The 24,861-nt window shown below is 42.3% G+C and overlaps 1 protein-coding gene across 1 annotated transcript; it reads left to right on the top strand.

Annotated features, from left to right (window-relative positions):
- Window positions 1-1,203: 1,203 nt before the first annotated feature.
- On the top strand, window positions 1,204-19,801 carry TRIM63 (tripartite motif containing 63). The gene is made up of 9 exons (XM_058195138.1): window positions 1,204-1,482; window positions 5,335-5,504; window positions 8,933-9,101; window positions 11,669-11,764; window positions 13,871-14,104; window positions 15,127-15,149; window positions 16,296-16,420; window positions 17,878-17,946; window positions 19,214-19,801. Exons 1-9 carry the CDS (start codon window positions 1,324-1,326, stop codon window positions 19,222-19,224), a joined length of 1,056 nt encoding a protein of 351 aa, XP_058051121.1. The 5' UTR covers window positions 1,204-1,323; the 3' UTR covers window positions 19,225-19,801.
- Window positions 19,802-24,861: the final 5,060 nt, after the last annotated feature.

The raw sequence follows: 24,861 nt of genomic DNA, 5'->3' as shown, positions 1-24,861 counted from the left end.
AAGGCAGGTTGGTAGCCATTGTTTTTTCTGCAGTTCTAGTGATCCTCTGAAGTCTGTGTCTGTCTTGTTGGGTTGCAGAACCAAACCAGACAGTTATAAGGTGACCACGTGACTCTAGGATTCTGCAACTGTCATAAATATGAACCAATTGCCAAGCATCAGAATTTTGATCAGGTGACCCTGGGGATGCTGTAAGTGTGAAAAACATAAATCACTTTTTTCAGTGCCGTTGTAACTTTGAACGATCAATAAACGAACTGTTGTAAGTTGAGGACTACCTGTATAGGTAAAGGTTCCCCTGCACATGCGTGCTAGTCGTTTCCGGGTCTAGGGAGCGGTGCTCATCTCTGTTTCAAAGTTGAAGAGCCAGTGCTGTCCGAAGACTCACTGTGGTGATGTGACCGGCATGACTAAATGCCAAAGGCGCACAGAGCACTATTACTTCCCACCAAAGGTGGTCCCTATTTTTTCGACTTGCATTTTTTATATGGTTTCGAACTGGTTGGCAGAAGCTGGGACAAATCACGGGAGCTCACTCTGTCACGTGGCGCTAGGGATTCGAACTGCTGACCTTCTGATCGACAAGCTCAGTGTCTTAGCCACTGAGCCACCAGGTCCCTTAACTACCTGTATAGATTTGCAAAATTCTGTTAGTGTAGCGTAGCCTTACAATAAAATAAAATAAATAAAATAGGATTAGCTGGTCCTTTCCTGTTTATTCTACCTTGCAAAAAGGAGAATTAGATGAGTGCAACTAGAGATGTTGAGCATCATGGCTATGTTAAGTCCTTCCTTGGAACTAGGCCTGGCAATAGCCAGTAATAAAAGTGTTGAATGGTTTGAGTTTAACCCCTAGTTTAAAGAGTGGACAGGCTCGTGTTGTTTGTTTAGTTCCCTGGACCAGTTTACACAAATACAGCTCTAATTTCTTTGTTGGAAAATACACAGGGGAGGCAAAAGAGATAAATAATACAACCAACATCCCTGGAAGTTTGCTTCCCTGCTTTCGAACATATTGTCCCTTAGCCTTGTTTACAGGAGTCCAACCAGAGGGACAACTGCACATCCCCCCTTCCATGTGACAGTGTGTCAGTCTTTCGGAAACACGACCCTCTTCTCAAATTACTCTGCTGGCCAAACACATGTGACTCTCAGATAAATTATAAATAGACAAGAGGGCAGACAAACGGCTGAAAACCCAGTGACTTGGTTTGGAAAGTCAACCCAGCAAAGCTCAGTTCTAAAACTTGAGCTTGTCTCCCAAGAAGAGAACCCTAAGTCGAGCGATTCCAGAATTGAAGGATATAAGTGCTGAACTGAACAATGGATTATCAGACGAGCATCTTCCAGGACAATAATCCTATGGAGAATCTGGAAAAACAACTGATCTGCCCTATCTGCCTAGAGATGTTCACCAAACCTGTGGTGATCCTACCTTGCCAGCATAACCTCTGTAGGAAATGTGCTAATGACGTTTTTCAGGTCAGTACGCATCCATGCAGACAATTCTGTACATGTTTACTCAGAAGATATATAGGAAGACTTTGAGATTCAGCTGGTTATCTATGGGTAGAATAGAAAATAGAACAGAATAGAAAATAGAAAAGAAAATAGAAAAGAATAAAATAGAAAAGAATAGAAAATAGAATAGAAAATAGAATAAAAGAAAATAGAAAAGAATAGAATAGAAAATAGAATAGAAAATAGATTAGAATAGAAAATAGAAAAGAATAAAATAGAAAAGAATAGAAAATAGAATAGAATAGAATAGAAAATAGAATAGAAAATAGAATAAAATAAAATAGAAAAGAATAGAAAATAGAATAGAAAATAGATTAGAATAGAAAATAGAATAGAATAAAATAGATTAGAATAGAAAATAGAATAGAATAGAAAATAGAATAGAATAGAATAAAAAAGAATAGAAAATAGAATAGAATAGAATTGAATTGAATTGAATTCATACAATTCATACAAGACACGAGTCTTGCAATTGAAATACAAATATAACATGTGCTTTCTTAGCTCCTAGTCATCTAGGGCAGCTTCAAGGTTAGAAAAAACTCTCCCTACTTAGGAATCTTTCGTTTTAAATTGGACACAGACCAGATTTTAAAATAGGAAATCTAGGGAAATGCATTTCAGACGTCTGGAAAAAAAGATAAAATGGCAGACGGTGAACGTGTAATAATCTCTGCCACGTTTGAAATATTCATTAGCCATTGCTGTGCAACTTTTAATAAGAAAATAACAAGGACATAAATACAGCAAACTTGCATTTGTGGTTATATTAAATGCGGTGACATTGTCTTAGCTGTGAAATGTTTTCTCACTGGTGCTTTTTTAAGGCCCTGGTGCCTTAGAGGCTGCATGCATTATCCACTAAAATCCATTTCTATCTCCACTTCCAAGTCTTGGAGACCATCTTGGAATCATTCCTCAGATAATGTTCACTTCTTCAAAAGGCTTTGGCTAAGTAGTAGCTGATAAGAGCTTAGCTCTGGTTCTCTAGGGGCCTGTTCTACTTCTGACATTGCCTTCCTGACTTGTTGATTGTTATTGTCAGAGCTCCAAGGCAACACAAAATGGAAGGGCAAGAGACAAAGCCAAGAAACTGAGGAGAATCTGAATATAGTTTCCCAAAGATCTCATTGGCTTGCAGGCAGAGAGGGAGAGGAGAGAGATACCCACCTGGTGAAACAATGGGTTGTTTTTAAGTGTACTCTCATCCTGGAGATCCTCAGATGTGCTGGTATGGTCAACAGGAGCTGTAGTCACAACACCTCTGTAGAATAGAATAGAATAGAATAGAATAGAATAGAATAGAATAGAATAGAATAGAATAGAATAGAATAGAATAGAATTCTTTATTGGCCAAGTGTGATTGGACACACAAGGAATTTGTCTTGGTGCATAGGCTCTCAGTGTACATTGTACCGTGTACAGTGTAGGGCACTTGACTGGGGAAAGTGGCTTTATTTCCTTCTCACTCAATTACATATGTATCATTTCCATTGTGTAAAAAAAAATGGATGTATCAAGACATGGATAAAATGCATGTGTGGCTTTGTTTTATTTATTTATTTATTTATTAAATGTGGAATTAATATCCTTAAGGGGAAGGAGATTTTTTTTTTTTAATGATGGTTTACTGAATACATTTTTGCCAGTATTTACAAGTTAAGGCCCTCCAGGTGTGTTGGAATTTCAATCACATAGAATCTTAAGTCATCATGAGGCCTGCTGAAATGGAAATTCTTGGAAACGATATCCCATTACATTTAAGGAGGGTTATGTTGGTGCCAATGAGGTTGATTCATAGCATGGGTTCAAAGGAATCTGATAACTGCCAATCCCAACATAAAAATGGACCAAGTCATATAGTACCCTCTTTGAAAATCAAATTTGGTCCAGTGGTTAAAGTAGCAGATTAGAAACTAGGTGTCAATGAGTTCTAGTTTCTCCTTAGGCATGAAAGCCAGTTGGGTCACCTTGGGCCAGTCACTTTCTCTCAACCTATGTTGTAAGGCTCAGATGACAAGTGGGTTGGTCAATTCCTGTCACAATCAATGGATAGAGCCTTGGTTGAACTGAAAAAACTCTGATATAAAGGTTTTAGAAACTAACGCAATATTTCTCTGTATTATAATTACATTCCCCTCAAAACCATGACCAAAGCCTTGACAATACCAACATTAGCAACTGTGGAAGCTGAAAGTGACTGTCATTCAAATGTGAAGTCTAGGTTCAATTGTATACAACAACAAGCAATCCATTGCTACAGAAGATTGCTTAGCATTACTGAATCTGCACAAGATTAGGTGGACAATGGACCAGGTGAATCATCTTCTTTCAACCAATTGATTTCCACTGGTTCCATTGTCCTGTCCCCACCACCAATTATTTCTTCATATAACATAAGAAATCCATTGCCATAGAACATAGTGAAAGCATCTAGGATTACACCAAGAGGGAAATGATTGATCCTATAATTAGTATATCCAGGGTTCTACAATGAGGAAGGATATATTCTAGAGCCTAGACAATCATACATAAGAAAATGTTGGATAACCATTTGTCTGAAATGGTGTAGGGTTTCCTGCCTGGGCAGGGGGTTGGACTAGAAGACCTCCAAGGTCCCTTCCAACTCTGATATTATTATTATTATTATATTATTATTATTATCCCTTCATCTATTCCATTTTCCATTTTTCTGCGTTAATAATACCCTGTCTCCCAATAAACCAGTCAATATCCCACACTCACCAAGCATGCCTACGAAGCATTGTTTTGGGATAGATCATATTTGCTTCTATAAGAATATATTAGTACATGAATTTTGGCTGTCTTCAAGAAAGGGTTGGACCAGTTGATGAAAATCGTGGGCTCAGCAGTTATTAGTCTTGGTATGATAGAAGTGTGACTGCTTCTGAAGGCCATCAACTGGGAGACTTCCTTGTGCAGTTGGTTGTCTTCGGAGAACAGACTGCTGGACTAGATGGGCCATTGCTTATGTTATGAACAATTTGCCTTATTTTGGTAATTCTTATCATTCTTCATGTAATCCATAAAGACAATGGACGTGATTCTTTCATGTCTAACATCTAATTAAAAGTTCTGGGAAAGATGTACAAGAAAATCAATAATTCAGGATAAACCAAATTTTCTTGAGTGACTTGATGAGCATTCATCCAGCTATTGATGAACCTGAGTCCTTCAAGAACGGAGATGGACCAGCAAATCTTATTCTTATGTTCTAGTTAAATAAAGAAAGAATAAAAACTACCTACAAACGCTAATACGTTTTTTGAATACTTATTTGGGGTTTTACCTTATGCATTTTCTAGGATTCAGGTGCATATTATTTAACATAAACATGGGCACATAAAGTAATGAAACCAGATTAGATTAAATAATTTAGCAAACTGAAATTGAGTTCTCCCAGCCAATGCCCAGCTCTGACAAATAGTATCCCTGCAATTTGTGCCCAAAATAGATTCCAGTTGAAGCAGTTACCTCATTTATTGGCAGTGGCCAGTGTTCCAGTGACACTGTCCGTTTTATAGGCAAACCAGGATGGGAGATGTTCTGTTTTATCAAAAGGAATATTTTTAAGGGGGAGGGAGGAAGGAAGAAATCAGATTATTTTGAATTTTTGAAGCTTTCCCCATTTGGGTCCTTCCTGATGTGCTGAGTTTGAAATGAATAGGATTGATAGGAGCTGAAGTACATTATTTCTGGAGGGTACAAGATTTGGGGGAAAAAATGTATAGTTTATTTAATTTTGGGGGGAATCCCTGACTTTTGGTTTAACGTGGTTGATGGCATTTCTAGGCTGCAAATCCATACTGGCAAACAAGCCGAGGAACCACCATATCTGGAGGACGTTTCCGGTGTCCCTCTTGCAGACATGAAGTCATCCTGGACCGCCATGGAGTCTACGGTCTCCAGAGGAATCTGCTGGTAGAGAACATCATCGATATCTATAAACAGGAATATTCCAGGTTGGTATGAATTCCGCTTTATTACACATTGGAAAAGGAATTCTCCCTTAAAAGCAATCATGTCATAGTATCTTCCAATAATTTCTTAACGATCATTCCGGATTGCTAAAGAAAGGTGAAAGAATGACAAAGCACCATCGAGTTATTATGGTTTTTTACAAACCACATAGATTTTCTTCAGCTATGAACAATGGACTTTGACCTTGACTTACAATCATTCAATGGCACTGAAAAAAATTACTTACATGCTAATGACAGGGACACATCCCCACAATCATGTGGTCAAAATTCAGGTGTTTGGTAACTGGCATATATTTAGGCTGGTTGCAGCATCCTCAGGTCATGTGATCACCATTTGTAATCTTCCCAACTGGTTTCTGACAAGTAAAATCAAGGTGGGGGGGAAGCTGGATCCGCTTAATGACCATGTGATTCACGTAACAATTGCAATGGCTTGCTTAACAACCATGGCCAAAAAAAAAAAGTTGTAAAATTGGGTTTGACTCTCTTAACAATAGCAATTCTGGTCCCAGCTGTAGTCATCAGTCAAGAGCTGCCTGTAATTGAGTCCATCCACTTTGAATGGGAGAAGGAGTGGCAGAACCTGGGGGCGGGATTAAAAGAGGGATCAGCCTACAGTCTTTATGTAGTCACAAGCAAACTAAAGCCAACCCCCCTTGAGTTCCAATGACCCTGCCTTATCTAACTCTAAGTGGATGCTGTCGAGAATATTCTTGTGCATAGAATATAGCAATCTATTAGCTTAACTGAACCTTCACTTGTGGACTTGGACTTTTGCAGCTGACATCTTGCTGCTGATGGTCCGTTCTTTCTTTCTTTCTTTCTTTCTTTCTTTCTTTCTTTCTTTCTTTCTTTCTTTCTTTCTTTTCCTTCTCTCCTTCCTTCCTTCCTTCCTTCCTTCCATCCTTCCCAGCATTAAAGGAAGGTTGTTATTGTTAGTTACAAAGTCCCATGGACAACGTTCCTCCAGGCCTTCCTGTCCTCTACCATCCTCTGGAATCCATTTAAGCTGACTCCTACTGCTTCAGTGACTCCATCCAGCCACCTTGTTCTCTGTCGTCCCCTTCTTCTTTTGCCCTCAATCTTTCCCAGCATTAGGCTCTTCTCCAGTGAGTCCTTCCTTCTCATTAGGTGGCCAAAGTATTTGAGTTTCATCTTCAGGATCTAGCCTTCTAAAGAGCAGTCAGGGTTGATCTCCTCTAGGACTGACCGGTTGGATCGCCTTGCAGTCCAATGGACTCGCAGGAGTCTTCTCCAGCATAATGGAAGGTATGAGCTACTATATCCGGGCCACAACAATCCAGACAACCAACAGATGGCAGCAAAGGAATGTGAAAAACTCCCAACTCATGTTTGTCATATTGTGGTCCTGTAAATTTTTGCAGCTCAGATTTCATAGCTGAAGGAAGAAGGGACTCAATAGAACCGAAAAGCTGGCCATCATAACTGGGATTCATCCTGGGGGCTTGCCTCACTCAAAGCCAAGACAAAATCTGCCAGTAGACTAATCGGATTAACAAAAAAATTACAATACACTGAAAGGGCAAAAAGCAGTAGATACATAAAATAAAATCCTTCTTAGCACGGCAGCATAATCCAATTGAAAAATCCAGGCCCAAAGGTTCTAACTCGTTTCAGAACAGCACCTACATGGATCTTGGGTCCGGTCTAGGTTGTTTTCGTTCATTCATTTACTTTTTCCTTCATTCATACATATTCAGGCTCACACCCACCATGGGTAGAACTAGGAATTAGTGCTGCTTTAAGTCACGATAACAAATACAATTATCATGGTGTTTTGTTTTTAAAAAAACCCTATAGAGGAAACTCCCACTGACTGACCATGTCCATGAAGGGTCAAGAAATTTGGGTGGATTAGCAAGGGATCCATATATAGGAGTAGAAGTGCTATGGTGCTGATACTTGGGGGGGGGGCTGCTATCATAAATCCTCCTCCAAAGGAAGGAAACCTGTTCTCAGAATAAATGGCTCCACTTGGACAGAAGTGGAAGTAAGATCTAAACATAACTTCGCAGGGAGGTTAATATTAGACAGAAGGCTATCTACACTCTGCTGTGTGATCAGCAACCAGACCACAGTTTCAACTTGATTTACTAAATCCACTATTAAATTTCTACTGTGTGAGTGGAAAAATTAAATGAGAAGAAAGCACTAGGAAATACGTGGGGAATATTTCTGGGGCCAACCCAGGGGGTGAAATCCAGCAGGTTCTGGAGAACCGGTAGCAGAAATTTTGAGTAGTTCGGAGAACCGGCAAATACCACCTCTGGCTGGCCCCAGAGTGGGGTGGGAATGGGGATTTTGCAATATCCTTCCCCTGGAGTGAGGTGGGAATGGGGATTTTGCAGTATCCTTCCCCTGGAGTGGGGAGGGAATGGAGATTTTGCAATATCCTCCCCCTGGAATGGGGAGGGAATGGAGATTTTGCAGTATCCTTCCCCTGCCATGCCCACCAAGCCACACCCACAGAACCGGTAGTAAAAAAAATTGAATTTCACCACTGGGCCAATCCCTAGAGATTGATAGAACGTGAAGCAACGAAGTCTAATGACTCTTCAGTCTCTCCCTCTTTCATAGACAAAGAAGCCAATTCACTAGGAAAATCACTTCTAGGGAGTCCTTGATGCTCTCTAAACTTGGTTGTTTGCCTGGAGACATTTCATTACCCAGCTAGGTAATATCATCAGTGTTGCTGTTTACTTTAAGCTGAGTAGACCTCAGCTCCCAGAATTTGCCAGGCAACATGCTTTGAGTCTATAGCAATGCTTCTCAATTTCGGATAGACTTTAACTCCCAGAATTCCACAGCCAGTAAGCAAGGAACTTCTGCAAGCAAACAACCAGAGATCACCTAAGATTATAGTCAAACCCTATATTATCCTCTATTGAAAATAATTTCTGACATCAGATTGCCTCTACTGTTTCAAGAGCATCATAATTAGGCATTTAAATAACCCGTAGAATGAACCTGATCCTCTGTCTTCATCCACACACCCATGTGAGGTAGAGTATTTTATGCAAACTCTTATTTTACCATATTCTGCCATATTTACATTAACCACATGCCATGCAATTCCTGCGCCACCAATTTTTTACGTAATGCAAAGCAAAACATCTAAAGCAAGTTTAAAATATTTTCAACCCTGCAGATCAGTGGCTGTAAATAGTGGGATGTAATCATCCTCAAATGTCAAATGAAAAAGATACAGTGACTGTCTCAATAACACCTAGTCCTAAAGAGTTTTGGAGACAATCTGTCTTCCCACTTCTACTCAAACATTTATTTATTTGTTAAATTTATATGTTGCCCATCTTGTTATCCAAGGTGACATTAACTATGGAGACGTTCTTATCTGGACTCTTCCATTTCCTTCCTGTCTTCAACAGCCGTCCCCTCAAGAAGGGAAACCACCCAATGTGCAAGGAACACGAAGATGAAAAGATCAACATCTATTGCTTGACCTGTGAGGTTCCTACCTGCTCTATGTGCAAAGTCTTTGGAGCACACAAAGATTGTGAAGTGGCGCCTCTTCAAAGCGTCTTTCAGGGACAGAAGGTATGAGCCAAGCTTCAGTGCAGGCCAGGGGTGAAATTCAGCAGGTTCTGACAGGTTCTGGAGAACCAGTAGTGGAAATTTTGAGCAGTTCGGAGAACCGGCAAATACCACCACTGGCTGGCCCCAGAGTGGGGAAGGAATGGAGATTTTGCAGTATCCTTCCCCTGCCACACCCACCAAGCCATGCCCACCAAGCCACGCCCACAGAACCGGTAGTAAAAAAAAACTGAATTCCACCACTGCTGCAGGCATAGTAATAATAAAGCTTAACTCTCCAATGTTCAACCCGATATTCTTGGTCATTTGGAGTAGAGAGGTATGAATATTGCAAGACAGCAGGCAGAGCATCATAATGTAAACTCCATCCTTTTGCTGGTATTATGTGCATGTTCAAAAGACGCATGATGTGTTATCATGACATTTTATCTACCGATTTTGAGGGCACCTGAATTTCAGGATTAGAACCCACGGTCTTCTGGTTTCTACCTGGTGCCTTAATCACTGGGCCAGATTGGTTCTCCGGTTTCTATTTAAATGATATCTACGCAGTTTCTCAGTCATCCAGGTCATGGTTGTCCCAAAGGTGCTTTTTTCAAGAGGGAACTGGACTTTCTGGTTTTTCTTCGAAGACGTTTCGCTTCTCATCCAAGAAACTTCTTCAATTCCGACTGAATGGTGGGCAAATTTTATTTTCATGAACGAGGCTTCCAAGAATGCCATTCCCCTTCCTCTCGGAATGCAAAGTCGGTCAGCCTGGAATCCCATTCCCCACCATCCAGTCAGAGCCGAAGAAGCTTCTTGCATGAGAAGCAAAATGTCTTCAAAGAAAAACCAGAAAGTCCAGTTGCCTCTTGAAAAAAGCATCTTTGGGATATTTAAATGATAGCAATTGTTTTTAAGTATGCACCAGTAGTAGGTTTCAAATTTTTTTACTACCGGTTCTGTGGGTGTGGCTTGGTGGGCGTGGCAGGGGAAGGATACTGTAAAATCTCCATTCGCTCCCCAATCCAGGGGAAGGATACTGCAGAATCCCCATTTCCTCCCGATCAGCTGGGAATTGGGAGGCAGAGAAGAGATGGGGGTGGGGCCAGTCAGAATTTTTACTACCAGTTCTCCAAACTACTCAAAATTTCCGCTACTGGTTCTCCAGAACTGGTCAGAACCTGCTGAATACCATCTCTGGTATGCATCTGTATCACTTAGTGCATGCAAAGCCTTTTCGTGGTGTACCCTTTTTGGATATGCACAAACAAAAAGAACTTCCTGACATAATTCTGAACAGTCTCGAGACTTAGCAGCCTCTATGGGAGTGAATCTCCTCCTACTTCATGCCTGCAACTTGACCATATGCCCAGAGACCAAAAAAAGGACTGCATTCCTTCACCTTAGAGGGGTTCAGATCCAGTGGTATGCAGAGGAAGTCTTGGGCCAGAAGGTCCACCTCCCATTTGGGCTAAGAGATGAATTATAGACCTCTGGACACGTCACGTTGTGTCTTTCAGGAATAGTGTCTGACCTTAATGCAGTTGATATAGATACATAGATGACTGCAGTTGACAAGCAATCATCAGCAGGATATATTTGGCGCTACAAGAGTTGAAAGATGGCAGAACTTGCATTCCCCCAGAAAGCACCTGCAGCCAGGAGACTGTGCATGAAAAGCTATGGCCTTTTTCTGGGATTAACTACTGTATGGATGGGCTCCATACAGTAGTTAATCCATCATTTTTCTCAGAGATTAAGCAGACCCATCACTACTCCATTTTCTGCAGACTCAGCTATGGTCAAAGCCATCTGGAATTCTTGGTGCCTTCCCACAGGGGCACAGCAGAGATTTAGAAAAACAAGAAAAGCAGTTATGGAGTCTTTGTCACCCTGCAATTTAATAAAATAAAAAATTCTATCTCCCATTCCTCTTGTCCCAGTGATATGGGAGAACATTTGAATGTGGGTCCATGCATGGTATTTTCAAGTTGTCATCCAGAGAAGCTCATGCCTCTCACTCCAAAAGAGCAAAAGGAAAAAACTAGATTTAGCATCTCAGTGCACCACTTTGTAAAACCAACCCAGATCAGACAACACACAGTAGGTGGGCAGTGAGACAACCGGTTCAAACAATATTTTAGAGTCCCTGGCAGATGCCAGTTGGTGCAAAAGGGTTGTTGTGTATGGATGTCAGCCTCATAAAAACCCATTTCTGCCATGGGCTAAAAAAATACGATGCCAATATTTGAAAGAGAAAGATTTATAATCTGCCCTGGCTTAATTAGTTAACTGAGTTCAGGTCTCCATTAAACTCTCCTCAATCTTTCAAATCCACCCCAAAATAATCAAAGATTAAAAGAAAAAGAAGGTCCCTGTAATCTAATATGATTAAAGAAGAGAGCAAAGAGGAAAACAGTCTTGACAATAATTATACTGCAGTCTTGAGTCATAGCACTTCTCACTGATGTTTCTTTTCCGTTCTTCTCTCCCACAATTGGGTAAGAATTTCAGCATGCCAACTGATTTAGAAAAGGAGGTTTCTTAGAGAGTCCATTTATTTTTATTATTATTTTCTCTTACAGACTGAGCTAACTAACTGCATCTCCATGTTGGTAGCAGGGAATGACAGGGTGCAGACGATCATCAGCCAGCTGGAGGACTTGTGCAAAACGACGGAGGTGAGGAATACAGCAAATGGCTGAGCCTTTAGAAATCCGAGTAGCGGAAGAGAAACCCAATCCAGAGTGATAGTGGGTTAAGACAGGTGCTGCCTGAGAAGAGAAGGAAAAGGAGCCCAGTGGCTTTCTTCTCCCCTGTTCCCAAATCCGGGCAGGGGTTTATTTAAACGGAACAGCCGATAGTCTGCCTAGTAACCTAAAATCCCAATGCAAACTCAAAGACACTGCTGGCATAATTTGCTTCACCTGATGATTGAATTAATGTTCGGACTTCTCATTTTCTGATTTCTAATTCTAGTTAGAAATCAGAAAATTAATCTAGTGGCAATTTGTCATTCTAATTAGAATTCTATATCCAATTAGAAATTTAGGCTAACTGGCACAGCACGCTAATTGGTGGAAAGAACTAGACTACGATTAAAATGGACGAAGCTGAAAATGTTGCAGATGCATCCACTTGTCCTTTAACCCAGTGGTACCCTAACCTTTCTGGCTGCACGGACTGGCAGCCCTGGAGGGTGGGGAGGGGGGGAGAAGGGATGGTTTCACACATGCGCATATAAAACTTGGTGCTCTCGCCCGCTGCTTGCGTGGCCCGGTTACCAACAGGCCACGGACCAGTACCAGACAGTACCGGGCCATGGACCATGTGTTGGAGACCCCTGCTTTAACTCATTAAGTGTTTGATGCAAGCTATTTTGCCTGATGCACCAAACATAAGCATTTTATGATGAAGAATCTGGGAACAGAGCACTGACTGCAAGTCAGAAGAGACTTGTTTTGGCTTTCCTCTGCCATGAATTTAAATCCTTATGATTTATATTGATATATTGACCATCATTTGTGTTGTAAATGTTGTACCTTGATGAAGGTATCTTTTCTTTTATGTACACTGAGAGTATATGCACCAAGACAAATTCCTTGTGTGTCCAATCACACTTGGCCAATAAAAAATTCTATTCTATTCTATCCTATCCTATCCTATCCTATCCTATCCTATCCTATCCTATCCTATCCTATTCTATTATCACTAACTCTCTGTTGTGACCCAGTCCCAAGTAGGTAGTAGTAGACGCAATCAGTTCAAAAACAAACAGACTTTATCAGAACAGCTGAGAATTAACTCATTCTCAGCGTAGCCCAAACTAAATCAAAGCAAATTCTTCCTAACACAATTCTTCAGCCTTATCACCAACCTTGGTCTAATTAGGCAAACTGCACAAAGGCTTTTCTTGGCAAAAGTTCAAAAGCAGAAGACGCTGGCAAGAAATAAATGCAGCAAGACAAGGAAAAAGTCTATCAATGTTGTTTTCCAACAAAGAGCCCAAATGCCGTTGCTGGTCTGTTTTAAGCCTTATGGGAGGGGCCAATCATCTCTTGGCCCTACTCCTGAGTGGTCCTCTTTGCTTTAGATGTTCTTGCCTTCTGGCAGCTCTTCTCATGCATGCATTAGGAACAGGCTCCTCCTGCTCTTCTGCCTCACTACTGTCAGCCTCTGGAGGCTCTGGAGTCCGCACATCACTCCTAGATGGCCCTGGCCCCATCTCTGCCTCTGACGCAGAATCCTCACCTGGGCCTTCCCCAGCCTCCAGAAATGGCCCATGTTCTTCCTCAGCCTCATCACTGTCTGACTCCATTGCCAGCTCCACAGGCTGCTGGCGGACCACAACACTCTCTATTGTATGGTCTATAATCCTAATAATAATAAAAGAAGAAGAAAAAGAGAGATAAAAACAGAGTAAAACAAAACCAGAAGAATATGCATAAAAACAAGGTAATGAAGATACACATAGATTGTCCCTCCTGGTTGAATACAGATAGTCCTCAACTTACAACAGTTCAACCAGTGACCGTTCAAAGTTACAACGGCACTGAAGAAAGTAACTTATGACCAGTTTTTACACTTACGACGGTTGTAGCATCCTCACGGTCATGTGATCAAAGTTCAAGTGCTTGGCAACCAACTCATATTCATGATGGTTGCAGTGTCCCAGGTCAAATCAAGCAAGGTCTCTCTGAATGAGTTCTAGATGGTTGCTTGAGGGAGATTTTTTTCGGAAGGAACCAACTCAACTTGCCCTTTCATTCTTCTCTCTTGGTGAACAGGAGAACAGTCGGTTGGCTAAGCAGTCCTTGTGTGAGAAGTTTGAAGCTCTCATTGCGGTCCTTGAGGAGAAGAGGACGGACCTCCTGCAGCGCATCTCCAAGGAGCAGGAGGAGAAGGCCGGGTTCATGCAGAACCTCATCCAACAGTATAAAGATCAACTGGAGAAGTCCAGCAAGCTGATCGAGAGTGCCATTCAGTCTATGGAAGAAGAAGGAGGAGCCGCTTTCCTCATGGTGAGGAAAACATGTTGTACGTTCGAGATCCCTTCATCTGCAGCTGTGTAGATTTTCAATTCCCAAATTCCCAAACCAAGATAGCCAGAACTGGAGATCTGACTAGTCCAGGGGTCTCCAACCTTGGCAACTTTAAGGCTTGTGGACTTCAACTCCCAGAATTCCTCAGTCAAAGCTGGCTGAGGAATTCCGGGAGTTGAAGTCCACAAGTCTTAAAGTTGCCAAGGTTGGAGACCCCTGGACTAGGAGATTCATATCATGGATCAGCTAGGAAACTTGCTTAGTGGTTGATCTTAGTGGTGCTACTTATCATCACTCATCTGAATCAGTAGTGGGTTTCAATTTCATTTGCTACCGGTTCACTCCCGGGCGGGCGCTCTTGTGTGCATGCAACACTTCTGCACATGTGCAGAAGCTTTTGCGCGTGCACAGAGACATCCGGGCGGGCGGGCGGAGCCTGCCGCCACCACTGCTACCGGTTGCAACCCACTACTGATCTGAATCTTCATGAAGAGTTGGCATGCAGATAAAATAAGAATTGGATTTGAATGTAAAATTACTTTGAACCCCTAAAACAGGGGTGTGTGTGTTCCACCTTGGCAAATTTAAGACTTGTGGACTTCAACTCCCAGAATTCCCTGGCCTGCATGGCTGGCTGGGGGATTCTGGGAGTTGAAGTCCACAGATCTTAAAGTTGCCAAGCTTGGAACACCCCTGCCCTAAAATAAAGGAGTGGGTGGGTATTATTGGCTTAATTTGTGAATTGGGATTTTTGCTTTTCACTGTAATTAGAGTAACCCCAAACTGGAATACAAAATTACAACATCGTGCAACTGTACAATTGCACTTCAGTGATTTGTGCGTGCGCCTTCAAATCAGTTTTGATACTTCAAAATTTTATTAGGGCAATCAACCCATCAATCATTTCTGGGAGACGAGTCAAGATGATTTTACTGATTTTAGCAATTTTAAGCCGAACGTTTTTCTTTCCTTAATTTGACCTTTTCTCTTTCTCCTTCCAGACCGCCAAGCAACTTATTAAAACGTAAGTCCTGAAAACATATTTCTAAACTGCCATTTTGGTAAACAAACAGTAAATCCTAAGTAAATAAGTTCAGAGAGGATCCAAGCAGGAAGGACACTGTGTGGCTGGGGAAACTGTGACATTTAAATTACGTTAAAACTGACTAATTGATGAGCTAGTTTGTTAGCTTAGCTGTCTAGTTCAGGGGTGTCAAACTTGATTTCATTGAGGGCCGCATCCGGGTTGCGTTTGACCTCAGGCAACCAGGGTGGGCGTGGCCAGCTTGATGTCACTCATGTCAGGGGCGCCTGTGGCGGCCCGAGGGCTCTGCCAGCGAAAACGGAGCTTGTAATTAATTGAAACCTATTTTATGTGTGACAGAACATTTACCTGTGGGGCCTTGTGGAGAATGAAAACGGAGGGCAGACCCCAAGAAAGTTTAACACAGAGTTACAAAATAATCCTCCATTTATAACAGTTCATTTAGTGACCGTTCAAAATTATAACGGCACTGAAAAAAAGTGACATGATCATTTTTCACATGGCCGTTGCAGCATGGTAAACCGCCCTGAGTCCTTCGGGAGAAGGGCGGTATAGAAATTGAAATAATAATAATAATAATAATGGTGACAGGACCAAAATTCAGATGCTTGGCAACTGAATCATAGTTATGACGGTTGCAGTGTCTCGGAGTCATGTGAGCAGCTTTTGTGAGCAAAGTTAATGGGGAAGCCAGATATACTTAACAACCATGTTACTAACTTCACAACTGCAATGATTCACTTAATGACTCGGGCTAGAAAGGTCCTAAAATGGGGCAAAACTCACTTTAAAAATATCTCGCTTAACGACATAGGTTTTGTGCTCAAATGTGGCTATAAGTTGAGGAATACCTGTATTTATAAAAAAGGGAAATGGTATTCGATCAGCCACCCTCCCTCCCTCCCTCCCTCCCTTCCTTTCATTCCATTTCTTTTGCTTATTTTATTTATCTAAAATATTGCCAGCCTTCCTTCAAAAATCTCAGGGTTGAGGAAGTCCCATAACGGTAGAAAGACCTAGGAAAAGAGTACAACACCATTTGTCTGAATGACAGCCCAAAATGTACAGCGGATCGCCTAACAGCAGGATAAAGGTCAAACACATCCTTTCTCATCTGTGTTCCAGAATCGTGGATGCATCAAAAGGTGGCCAGTTGGAAAAGGTCGAGTCAGGCTTTGAAAACATGGACTATTTCACCGTAGATTTGGAGAGTATCACAGAAGCCTTGAGAAGCATCGACTTCGAGGGAGGTACGATCATCCAGAGGTGCCCAGTCAGGATCTAAGAAGTATATATTGCTAATATATACCTTTTATTAGCAATATTATATTGCTAATATCCCTGAATGTAACATGGCTCTTCTAAGTCTTCTGATTTACCAAATACATTCCTCTTGATAGAGAAACTAGTATGGCATATTAATTAATTAGGTGGGATGCGGGACCTAATTAATTAGGTGGGATGCGGTAGCTCAGTGGCTAAGACGCTGAGCTTGTCGATCGAAAGGTCGGCAGTTCAGCGGTTCAAATCCCTAGCGCTGTGTAATGTGGTGAGCTCCCGTTACTTGTCCCAGCTTCTGCCAATCTAGCAGTTCGAAAACACGTAAAAAATGCAAGTAGAAAAATAGGGACCAACTTTGGTGGGAAGGTAACAGCGTTCCATGCGCCTTTGGCATTTAGTCATGCTGGCCACATGACCATGGAGACGTCTTTGGACAGCGCTGGCTCTTCGGCTATGAAACGGAGATGAGCACCGCCCCCTAGAGTCAGGAATGCCTAACACATATGTGCGAGGGGAATCTTTACCTTTACCTAATTAATATGGAAATTGAATAGTGCAGTGGCTTAGAGGTGAAAACGCTCACCTCCCACTCGGAAGGTTGAGAATTCAATGACAGATGTTTCTCTACCAGGGCGCAAAGAGGAAATATCTGCTGCAAACTCCGTATAGGTGTCAGGAAGGGCATCCGGCCAGTAAATGCTCAGCCCCACTCAGTTGCCCCAACCCTGCCCCAGGGTCATAAAAGGAAAAATAATAATAATATGGAAATCATTGCAGCAAACAGCATTGTGCACCAGGTTATTATTTTTGCACATCAACACTCTAATAATACCTAGCGTCCCAGGTGCCAAATGTATTTCATCAAATAGTGACATCAGATTATTATCGGGAGGAATGCCAAATCCAGATAAATCTTCAGCAAATAGTAAATACTATGAGAACATTCATCAGTGTTTCATCAGTGGGGGATTTTGGAGAGCAGATTCCTTGCTGGTCTCCGGTTTAACTTCCTTCCATACTTGTTTTGGGGCTAATGTCTGCTGATTCCCATGATGAAAGTGGCGCTTTCTAATATTCTGGTGCACAAGCAAACTTAGCACACCTTTTGGGTGGCAAGAGGTACAAAGTTAATAGACACCAGTTGAGTTAGAAATAAAGATTCCCAAGGACTTCATAAGCATCTGAGATACTTAAAGAGACAGCGCCATACCTGTGTTATAGAGCAGGGCTCTCCAACCTTGGCAACTTTAAGTCTTGTGGACTTCAACTCCCAGAGTTCCTCAGCCAGCAAAGCTAGCTGAGGAATTCTGGGAGTTGAAGTCCACAAGTCTTAATGTTGCCAGGGTTGGAGACCCCTGTTATAGAGCACATGAGGTGTTCTGGAAGGTGGATCTAACTTATTCCCCCCTCCTTTTTCTTTTTAAAGATGAAGATGATGAAGAACTGAATGAGGAAGACGAAACAGAAGAGGAACAGCCAGTTGGGCAAACAGATGGTATGAAACAAATGGGAAATATTAGGGCTTCCAGAGGGATACAATCTTAATATTTATATATTTTTTGAGATGAGTGCTGAATGCAGCATTGCACGTAGTTCTCGACTTACAAACCATTCATTTAATGACTCTTTGAAGTTTACAACGGCTAAACTTTGTAAAAAGTGATTCATGACCTATCTTCGCACTTATGCAGAGGTGGGATTCAAATAATTTAACAACCGGTTCTCTGTACTAATGATTTCTTCCAGCAACCAGTTCACCAAACTGCTCAGAAAATTAACAACTGGTTCTCCAGAAGTACCGCGAACTGGCTGAATCACATCACTGCATTTATGACTGTTGTGGCATCCCCATGGGATCAAATTTCGGTCATGTATTTACAACAGGTTGTACTTACAATGATTTTAGCATCCCTGGGGGCCACGCATTTGCAAGCTTCCCATCCAGCTTCTGACGTGCAAAGTCAATGGGGGAAGAAGAGGCATTTTCTTAACGCCAGTCTGATTCACTTAACAACTGCAGTGATTCACTTAACAACCATGGCAAGAAAGATAATAAAACTGGGCTTAACTAAACAGTGAATTTATCAACATGACAGCAGTGTTCCAATATTTGAGGGGCTGTCACAGAGAGGAGGGGGTTAAGCTATTTTCCAAAGCACCTGAAGGCCAGACAAGGAATAATGGATGGAAACTGATCAAGGAGAGATTCAACCTAGAAATAAGGACAAATTTTCTGACAGTGAGAGCAGTCAACCCATGGAACAGAAGTTGCATTTGGAAATTATGACAGCTTCATCACTGGAAGCTTTCAAGAAGAGACTGGACTGCAATCTGTCAGATGTGGTGTAGGGTCTCCTCTTTGGGCAGAGGGTTGGACTAGATCAGGGGTCTCCAACCTTGGCAACTTTAAGCCTGATGGACTTCAACTTTCAGCTGGCTGAGGAATTCTGGGAGTTAAAGTCCACAAGTCTTAAAGTTGCCAAGGTTGGAGACCCCTGATCTAAACAGCTGCCTTTCTCAGCAACAGAAATTCTGCTTCCCCACTGTGGTCATAAATCGAGGATTACCTGCATTTTTTTTCTTCTTCCATTCAATTGTGTCCCTTTTCTTGGCAAGTTGTCCATCCATCCCCTGTCCCCCAGAACTGGGTTTTGGCCTTTGCCGCCTTCTTCCTAACCTTGAGAAAGTTTGGCTGCAGCCAAAATCTTGAATGGTTTGTCTTTGAATGGTTTTTCACGCATTTCCCTCCTGTTTTCCCGCAGGTGCACAGTAACCAGGAAAAGACATGAAATTCCAAGGAGGAAGCATGCAGAATAACCGGCTCCGTAGGATTTGGACAGAGGAAGAGGAGGGATGGGGTGGGGGGAACCCAAACTGGATGCCCGTCAAGTAAACAGGGCAAAAGCCCGGCTGATGAAGGATCATTTGGGATGTAGAATTTGTGGCAATGCAGGAAGGCAGAAAACGCACAGAGACACTTTATACACGGGTGCAACATTGGAACTTTTCATACATGTTATATATCGCAATTTCTTTTTGTACATAATTGTTCAGGGCACTTGATCTTTTTTTGGGGGGTGGTGGGTGTTGGAGAAAATATAAGATTTTGTTAATTAGTTTCACATCAGAACACATCCTTCCACCACACTGAAGGCAGTGGATTCTGGAAATTAGTTAAAAATGTTTCCACCAGCAGACGGGAGGTAGTCAAGCAAAAAGTCAATTTTGTTGTGCTTTTTAATCTAGGAAAAATACTGTCTGCGCCTAGAAGTGAATGTAAATGACGTTTGTTGATTTTTCTTCCTTCGTTGTATATAGTTACATAATAAAATAAATTCCCGTTTTATCTGGAGGCCAAATGTTTTGTAACAGTTGGGCAAACAACTTGTAATACGTGCGGCCACAAAAAACTGGTGACGGCCTTATTTTAAGCCGCTCTCTCAAAGGATCACTTGTAAATAGGAGGGAGGGAATATAATTAATAGCTATTTTATTTTCTACGGGTGGCTAAAATAGACCCGCCATGTTTCAATGCAGCATACCTCTGATCACTGTAGTAGAATGTGAGATACTCCGGATGTGGGGGTCAAAGGGAATTGCCAAACATTTTTTCCAACTTCTGGTAAAAAACAACAACAACCATGCCCCCATGCTGAGAGTGGGTGCCTTTTAGAATGCAGTTCTGCAGGCTAACTCACTGCTCACTCCAGGAGTTCGATTCTCACCCGCTCAAGGTTGACTCAGCCTTCCATCCTTCCAAGGTCAGTAAAACGAGGACCCAGATTGTTGGGGGCCATAGGCTGACTCTGTAAACCGCTTAGAGAGGGCTGTAAAGCACTGTCAAGCGGTATATACCGTATTTTTCGGAGTATAAGATGCACCTTTCCCCCCCCAAAAAAGAGGGTGAAAATCTGAGTGCGTCTTATACTCCGAATGTAGCCCTACCCAGCTTCTCAAACGGAGATTTCAGAGGCTGAAAGAAGCTTCAGAAAAAAAGCCCCCAAAAAGAGCTTCAGAAAAGAAGCCCCCAAACAAAGCTTCAGAGGCTTTTTTTCTGAAGTTCTGTTTTGGAGGCTTTCAGAGGCAGAAAAAAAAAGCAAAAAAAAAAACAAGGCACAGAGCTCACAACCAAGTAACCTGTTGCTAAAATTCACCTCTGGGAAGAGCTGATTGGGGGTATTCTGGGAGGCCAGTCCACCTGCCAATCAGCTTTTTTCTTATTTTCTTCTCCAAAAACGAAGGTGCGTCTTATACTCCGAAAAATACTGGTAAGTCTAATTGTGATGGCTATTGCTATTACATCTGGCTGGACAAAGTCCATCACTGCTTCTCACCCTTGGCAATTTGATGTATGGACTTCAACTCTCAGAATTCCCCAGCATCAGGCTGGTTGGAGAATTCTGGGAAAGGTTGGAAAAGACTTCATCCAGGAGACGTTGCATGAGAACATTCAGAGAACGGGTGTCCCAAATTCCAGTGTTTTCCTTAAAGGGTACAAAAGATGATTATCTGAGCAAAAGAAAGCCTTTCTGATGTAGCAGACTGAGCTACTGTTTCCAGCAATCCCAGTCAGAATGGCTGGGGGGTGGGGGCACGGAGAGGATGCTGGGAATTGTAGTTCAGAAGCAGCTGGAGATGGTTCTGCAGTCTTGCAGATCAGATACCAACGGAAGTAGTTTTGCAGATATGGAGACATTCTCTCCCAAGCATTGGGGGAATTTAAAGTGCTGAAAATGTACCCTGGCCCCAGTTATATTACGACTGGATAATAAATAACTCCAAACAGGGGGGAAAAAAAGAAAAAAAAACCATTTTGCACATAGTCAAGAGATGTTTTCCTTTATTACAACTGTGCAGCTTCAAGAGCTGCCCTAGGAAGCAAATGCAAATGCTGTTTTAAACCAAGCTGAATCCAAATCAGACTTCATGCAACATGTGCAGTGGTGGGTTGCTCCTGGTTCGGTCCGGTTCGATAGAACCGGTAGTAAAACCCACCGGAGGCTCCGCCCACCTGCCACAATGTCATCAGGGCAGATCTGCGGATGCGAATTGGTAGTAAAGATAAGTGTAACCCACCCCTGAACATGTGGCATGTTAAAGATACACAAAACACACTTATTCATCTGCGCGGGACTGGATTAGATTTTAAATTTTATTGGTTTTAAATGGGTTTTATTATTTATATGGTTTTAACAATTCGGCTATGGAATAAGTTTTTTACTTGTTATTTTAGTTTGTATTTATATGTATTTTTAAGTGCCTGTGAACCGCCCTGAGTCCCTAGGGAGATAGGGCGGTATATAAATGTGAAAAATAAATAAATAAAATAATTAAATAAATAAAGGGATCCCTCGCCTTACAACCATTCATTTAGTGACTGTTTCAGAGTTACTTGCAACCTGCCTTCACCCTTATGACCACTTGATCAAAAGTTGGGCACTTGGCAATCAAGTATCTATTTATGACCGTTGTAGCATTGTGGGGTCACCGTTTGTCAACCCAACTTTCCTAACTGGCTTCCAAAAAGCAAAAGTTAACGGGAGAAGCCAGATTCAATGGTTTGATTCATGTAATGACCATGGTGATTTGCTGAACATTTGCAGCGAAAAAGGTCACAAAATAGGGCGTAACTCACATAAAAGCCACCTCACTTAGCCGCAAAAGTTCTATCCCAATTATGGTTGTAAATCAAGGACCATCTATATCAGGGGTCTCCAACCTTGGCAACTTTAAGCCTGGAGGACTTCAACTCCCAGAATTCCCCAGCCAGCAAAGCTTCTCTGGCTGGGGAATTCTGGGAGTTGAAGTCCTCCAGCCTGTCTTTTCTCATAGGCACGATCAGGTTTTCCCTGTCCTCTTGTCATTCTTCAAGCTCCAGTATTGTCATCTAGGACAGGGGTCCCCAATTCCCGGGCCGTGGACTAGCACTGGACAGCGGCATGCCAGAAACCAGGCTGCACAACAAGCAAAGCCCCATTCACGGGATGCAGGCAGCACACGAAACCCAGCTCCTCTGGTCCATGGAAAAACCTCTCTCCATGGAACCAGTCTCTGGTACCCAAAAGGTTGGGGACCACCGCCCTAGACAGCATCTCTTCATCCATCTCCCAAGGTCATTCCTGCATACTATCACACATGAGCATGGTCCATCACAGTAGGCTACCTTACCCAAAATTTAAGCAATCGGTTTTGCTTGGAATTCTTGATGTCTCACACACACACAGTTTTTATTCTATATTTTAAGCCAAGGAGACCAAGCCAGGGCATCCTTTCAGGAGGGCAAGTAACTCCTTGTCGGAAAGACCTACAATCTTCACCTCTGCAGAAAGACAAAAACTGCAGCAGGAAACTGCCTGCTCCTTCCCAATCCTGAGCCCTGAACATTTTCAGTTCAGAGGTGTGCCCAGGAATCGTTCATAGAGATAGGTTGAGTCATTGCACTAAGCCTAATAGCAGTCTTTGTAGAAACGTAGACATTTTGGTTTGTAAAACATGATTTCCAGATAACATATATATATATATATGGGTATGCATCTACAGTCAATATTTCTGATTGAGTCAGTAAACCGTGGCCAAGCAAACCATGGTTTAGCATGATGTGTAAACCTGCTGTAGAAGTTCATCTGCTCCTACAACTTTCCTGACTGTGCAGTCAAAAAATTACAGGTATTCCTCAATTTACAACAGTTCATTTAGTGTGTCAGCGTTCCAGAAAACCCCCTCCTGCAGAAAAGACTCCGAAGCAAACATGTCTGATCATTCAAAGTTACCACGGCACCGAAACAGTGACTTATGACCATTTTCCCCACTTACGACAGTTTTTCCCACTTGCGACCATTGCAGCATCCCCATGGTCAGAGGATCAAAATTCAGATGCTGGCAACTGATTCATATTTATGACGTTTCCAGTGTCCCGGGGTCTCCTCATCTCCTTCTGTTAAGCAAAGTCAACAGAGAAGCTAAATTCACTTAACAACCATGTGACTAACTTAACAACTGCAATGATTCACTTAACAACTGCGGCAAGAAAGGTCAGGGCAAAGCTCACTTAACCAATGTCTCACTTAGCAACAAAAATTTGAGTCTCAGTTGTAGTCGCAACTCGAGGACTACCTATATACGTGATACTTGTCCTTGGTTGACATGGTTAAATCCCCTTCCTGCATTTGCACAGCAATTGAAGTCATAAGCTGCCAAACTGCAATAGGCTATTTTATAGTTAAATGTACAGGTGACTTCCGCACGTTTCATGGATAATAAATACAATAAGGCCTTGGATAGCAGGAAGTACTAAATCAGCTCAAAGTAATTCCTGTGGTTTGCATTTGTACTTAGTGCTCAGTCTACCAAGAATGGTACAAAACCTCCTAAGCCTAAACATGTTAAGGGTATGTGATGTACTAGGAGCTTCGTTTCCCCAAACTATTTGTCAAATTTATATAACCACCCATCTCACAAACAAGTGACTCAGGGTGATGTACAACAAGGATAAAAACAATTAATTGCCGGGAGGAGATGCACAACCCCAATCTCACCCTTCCCAGAAGTTATCCACCGAGGGACCAATTCTGTTTATTTATTTATTTATTTATTTAATTCTATTTTTATACCACCCTTCTCCCGAAGGACTCAGGGCGGTGTACAGCCAAATAAAAATCCACAATATACACATTAAAACAAGATTAAAACAAAACATATTACAGGGTGGCCGAAATTTAAAACAATTTAACAAACCTTAAAATATAAATAACCCCAATTAAAATTTAATAAAACTTTTAAGCCAGTCCCGCTTGAATAAATAGGTGCGTTTTCAGCTCACGGCGAAAAGTCCGAAGATCAGGCACTTGACGTAAACCAGGGGGAAGTTCGTTCCAGAGCGTAGGAGCTCCGACAGAGAAGGCCCTGCCCCTGGGGGCCGCCAGCCGACATTGTTTGGCGGACGGCACCCTGAGAAGGCCCTCTCTGTGTGAGCGTACGGGTCGGTGGGAGGCATAAGGTAACAGCAGGCGGTCCCGTAAGTACCCGGGCCCTAAGCCATGGAGCGCTTTAAAGGTGGTAACCAAAATCTTAAAGCGCACCCGAAAGACCACAGGGAGCCAGTGCAAACTGCGCAGGAGTGGTGTTACATGGGAGCAACGAGTTGCTCCCACTATTACCCGCGCAGCTGCATTCTGGACTAGCTGCAGCCTCCGGGTGCACTTCAAGGGCAGCCCCATGTAGAGAGCATTGCAATAATCCAAACGGGAAGTGACAAGAGCATGAGTGACCGTGCATAAGGCATCCCGGTCAAGGAAGGGGCGCAACTGGCGAACCAAGTGTACTTGGTGAAAGGCCTTCTTGGAGACAGCCGCCAAATGATCGTCAAACGACAGCCGCCCATCCAAGAGGACACCCAAGTTGCGCACCCTTT

This window comes from Ahaetulla prasina, chromosome 10, assembly GCF_028640845.1.
Source record: "Ahaetulla prasina isolate Xishuangbanna chromosome 10, ASM2864084v1, whole genome shotgun sequence".
NCBI classification, from domain to species: domain Eukaryota; kingdom Metazoa; phylum Chordata; class Lepidosauria; order Squamata; family Colubridae; genus Ahaetulla; species Ahaetulla prasina.
This window is presented reverse-complemented; position numbering and strand designations above follow the sequence as displayed.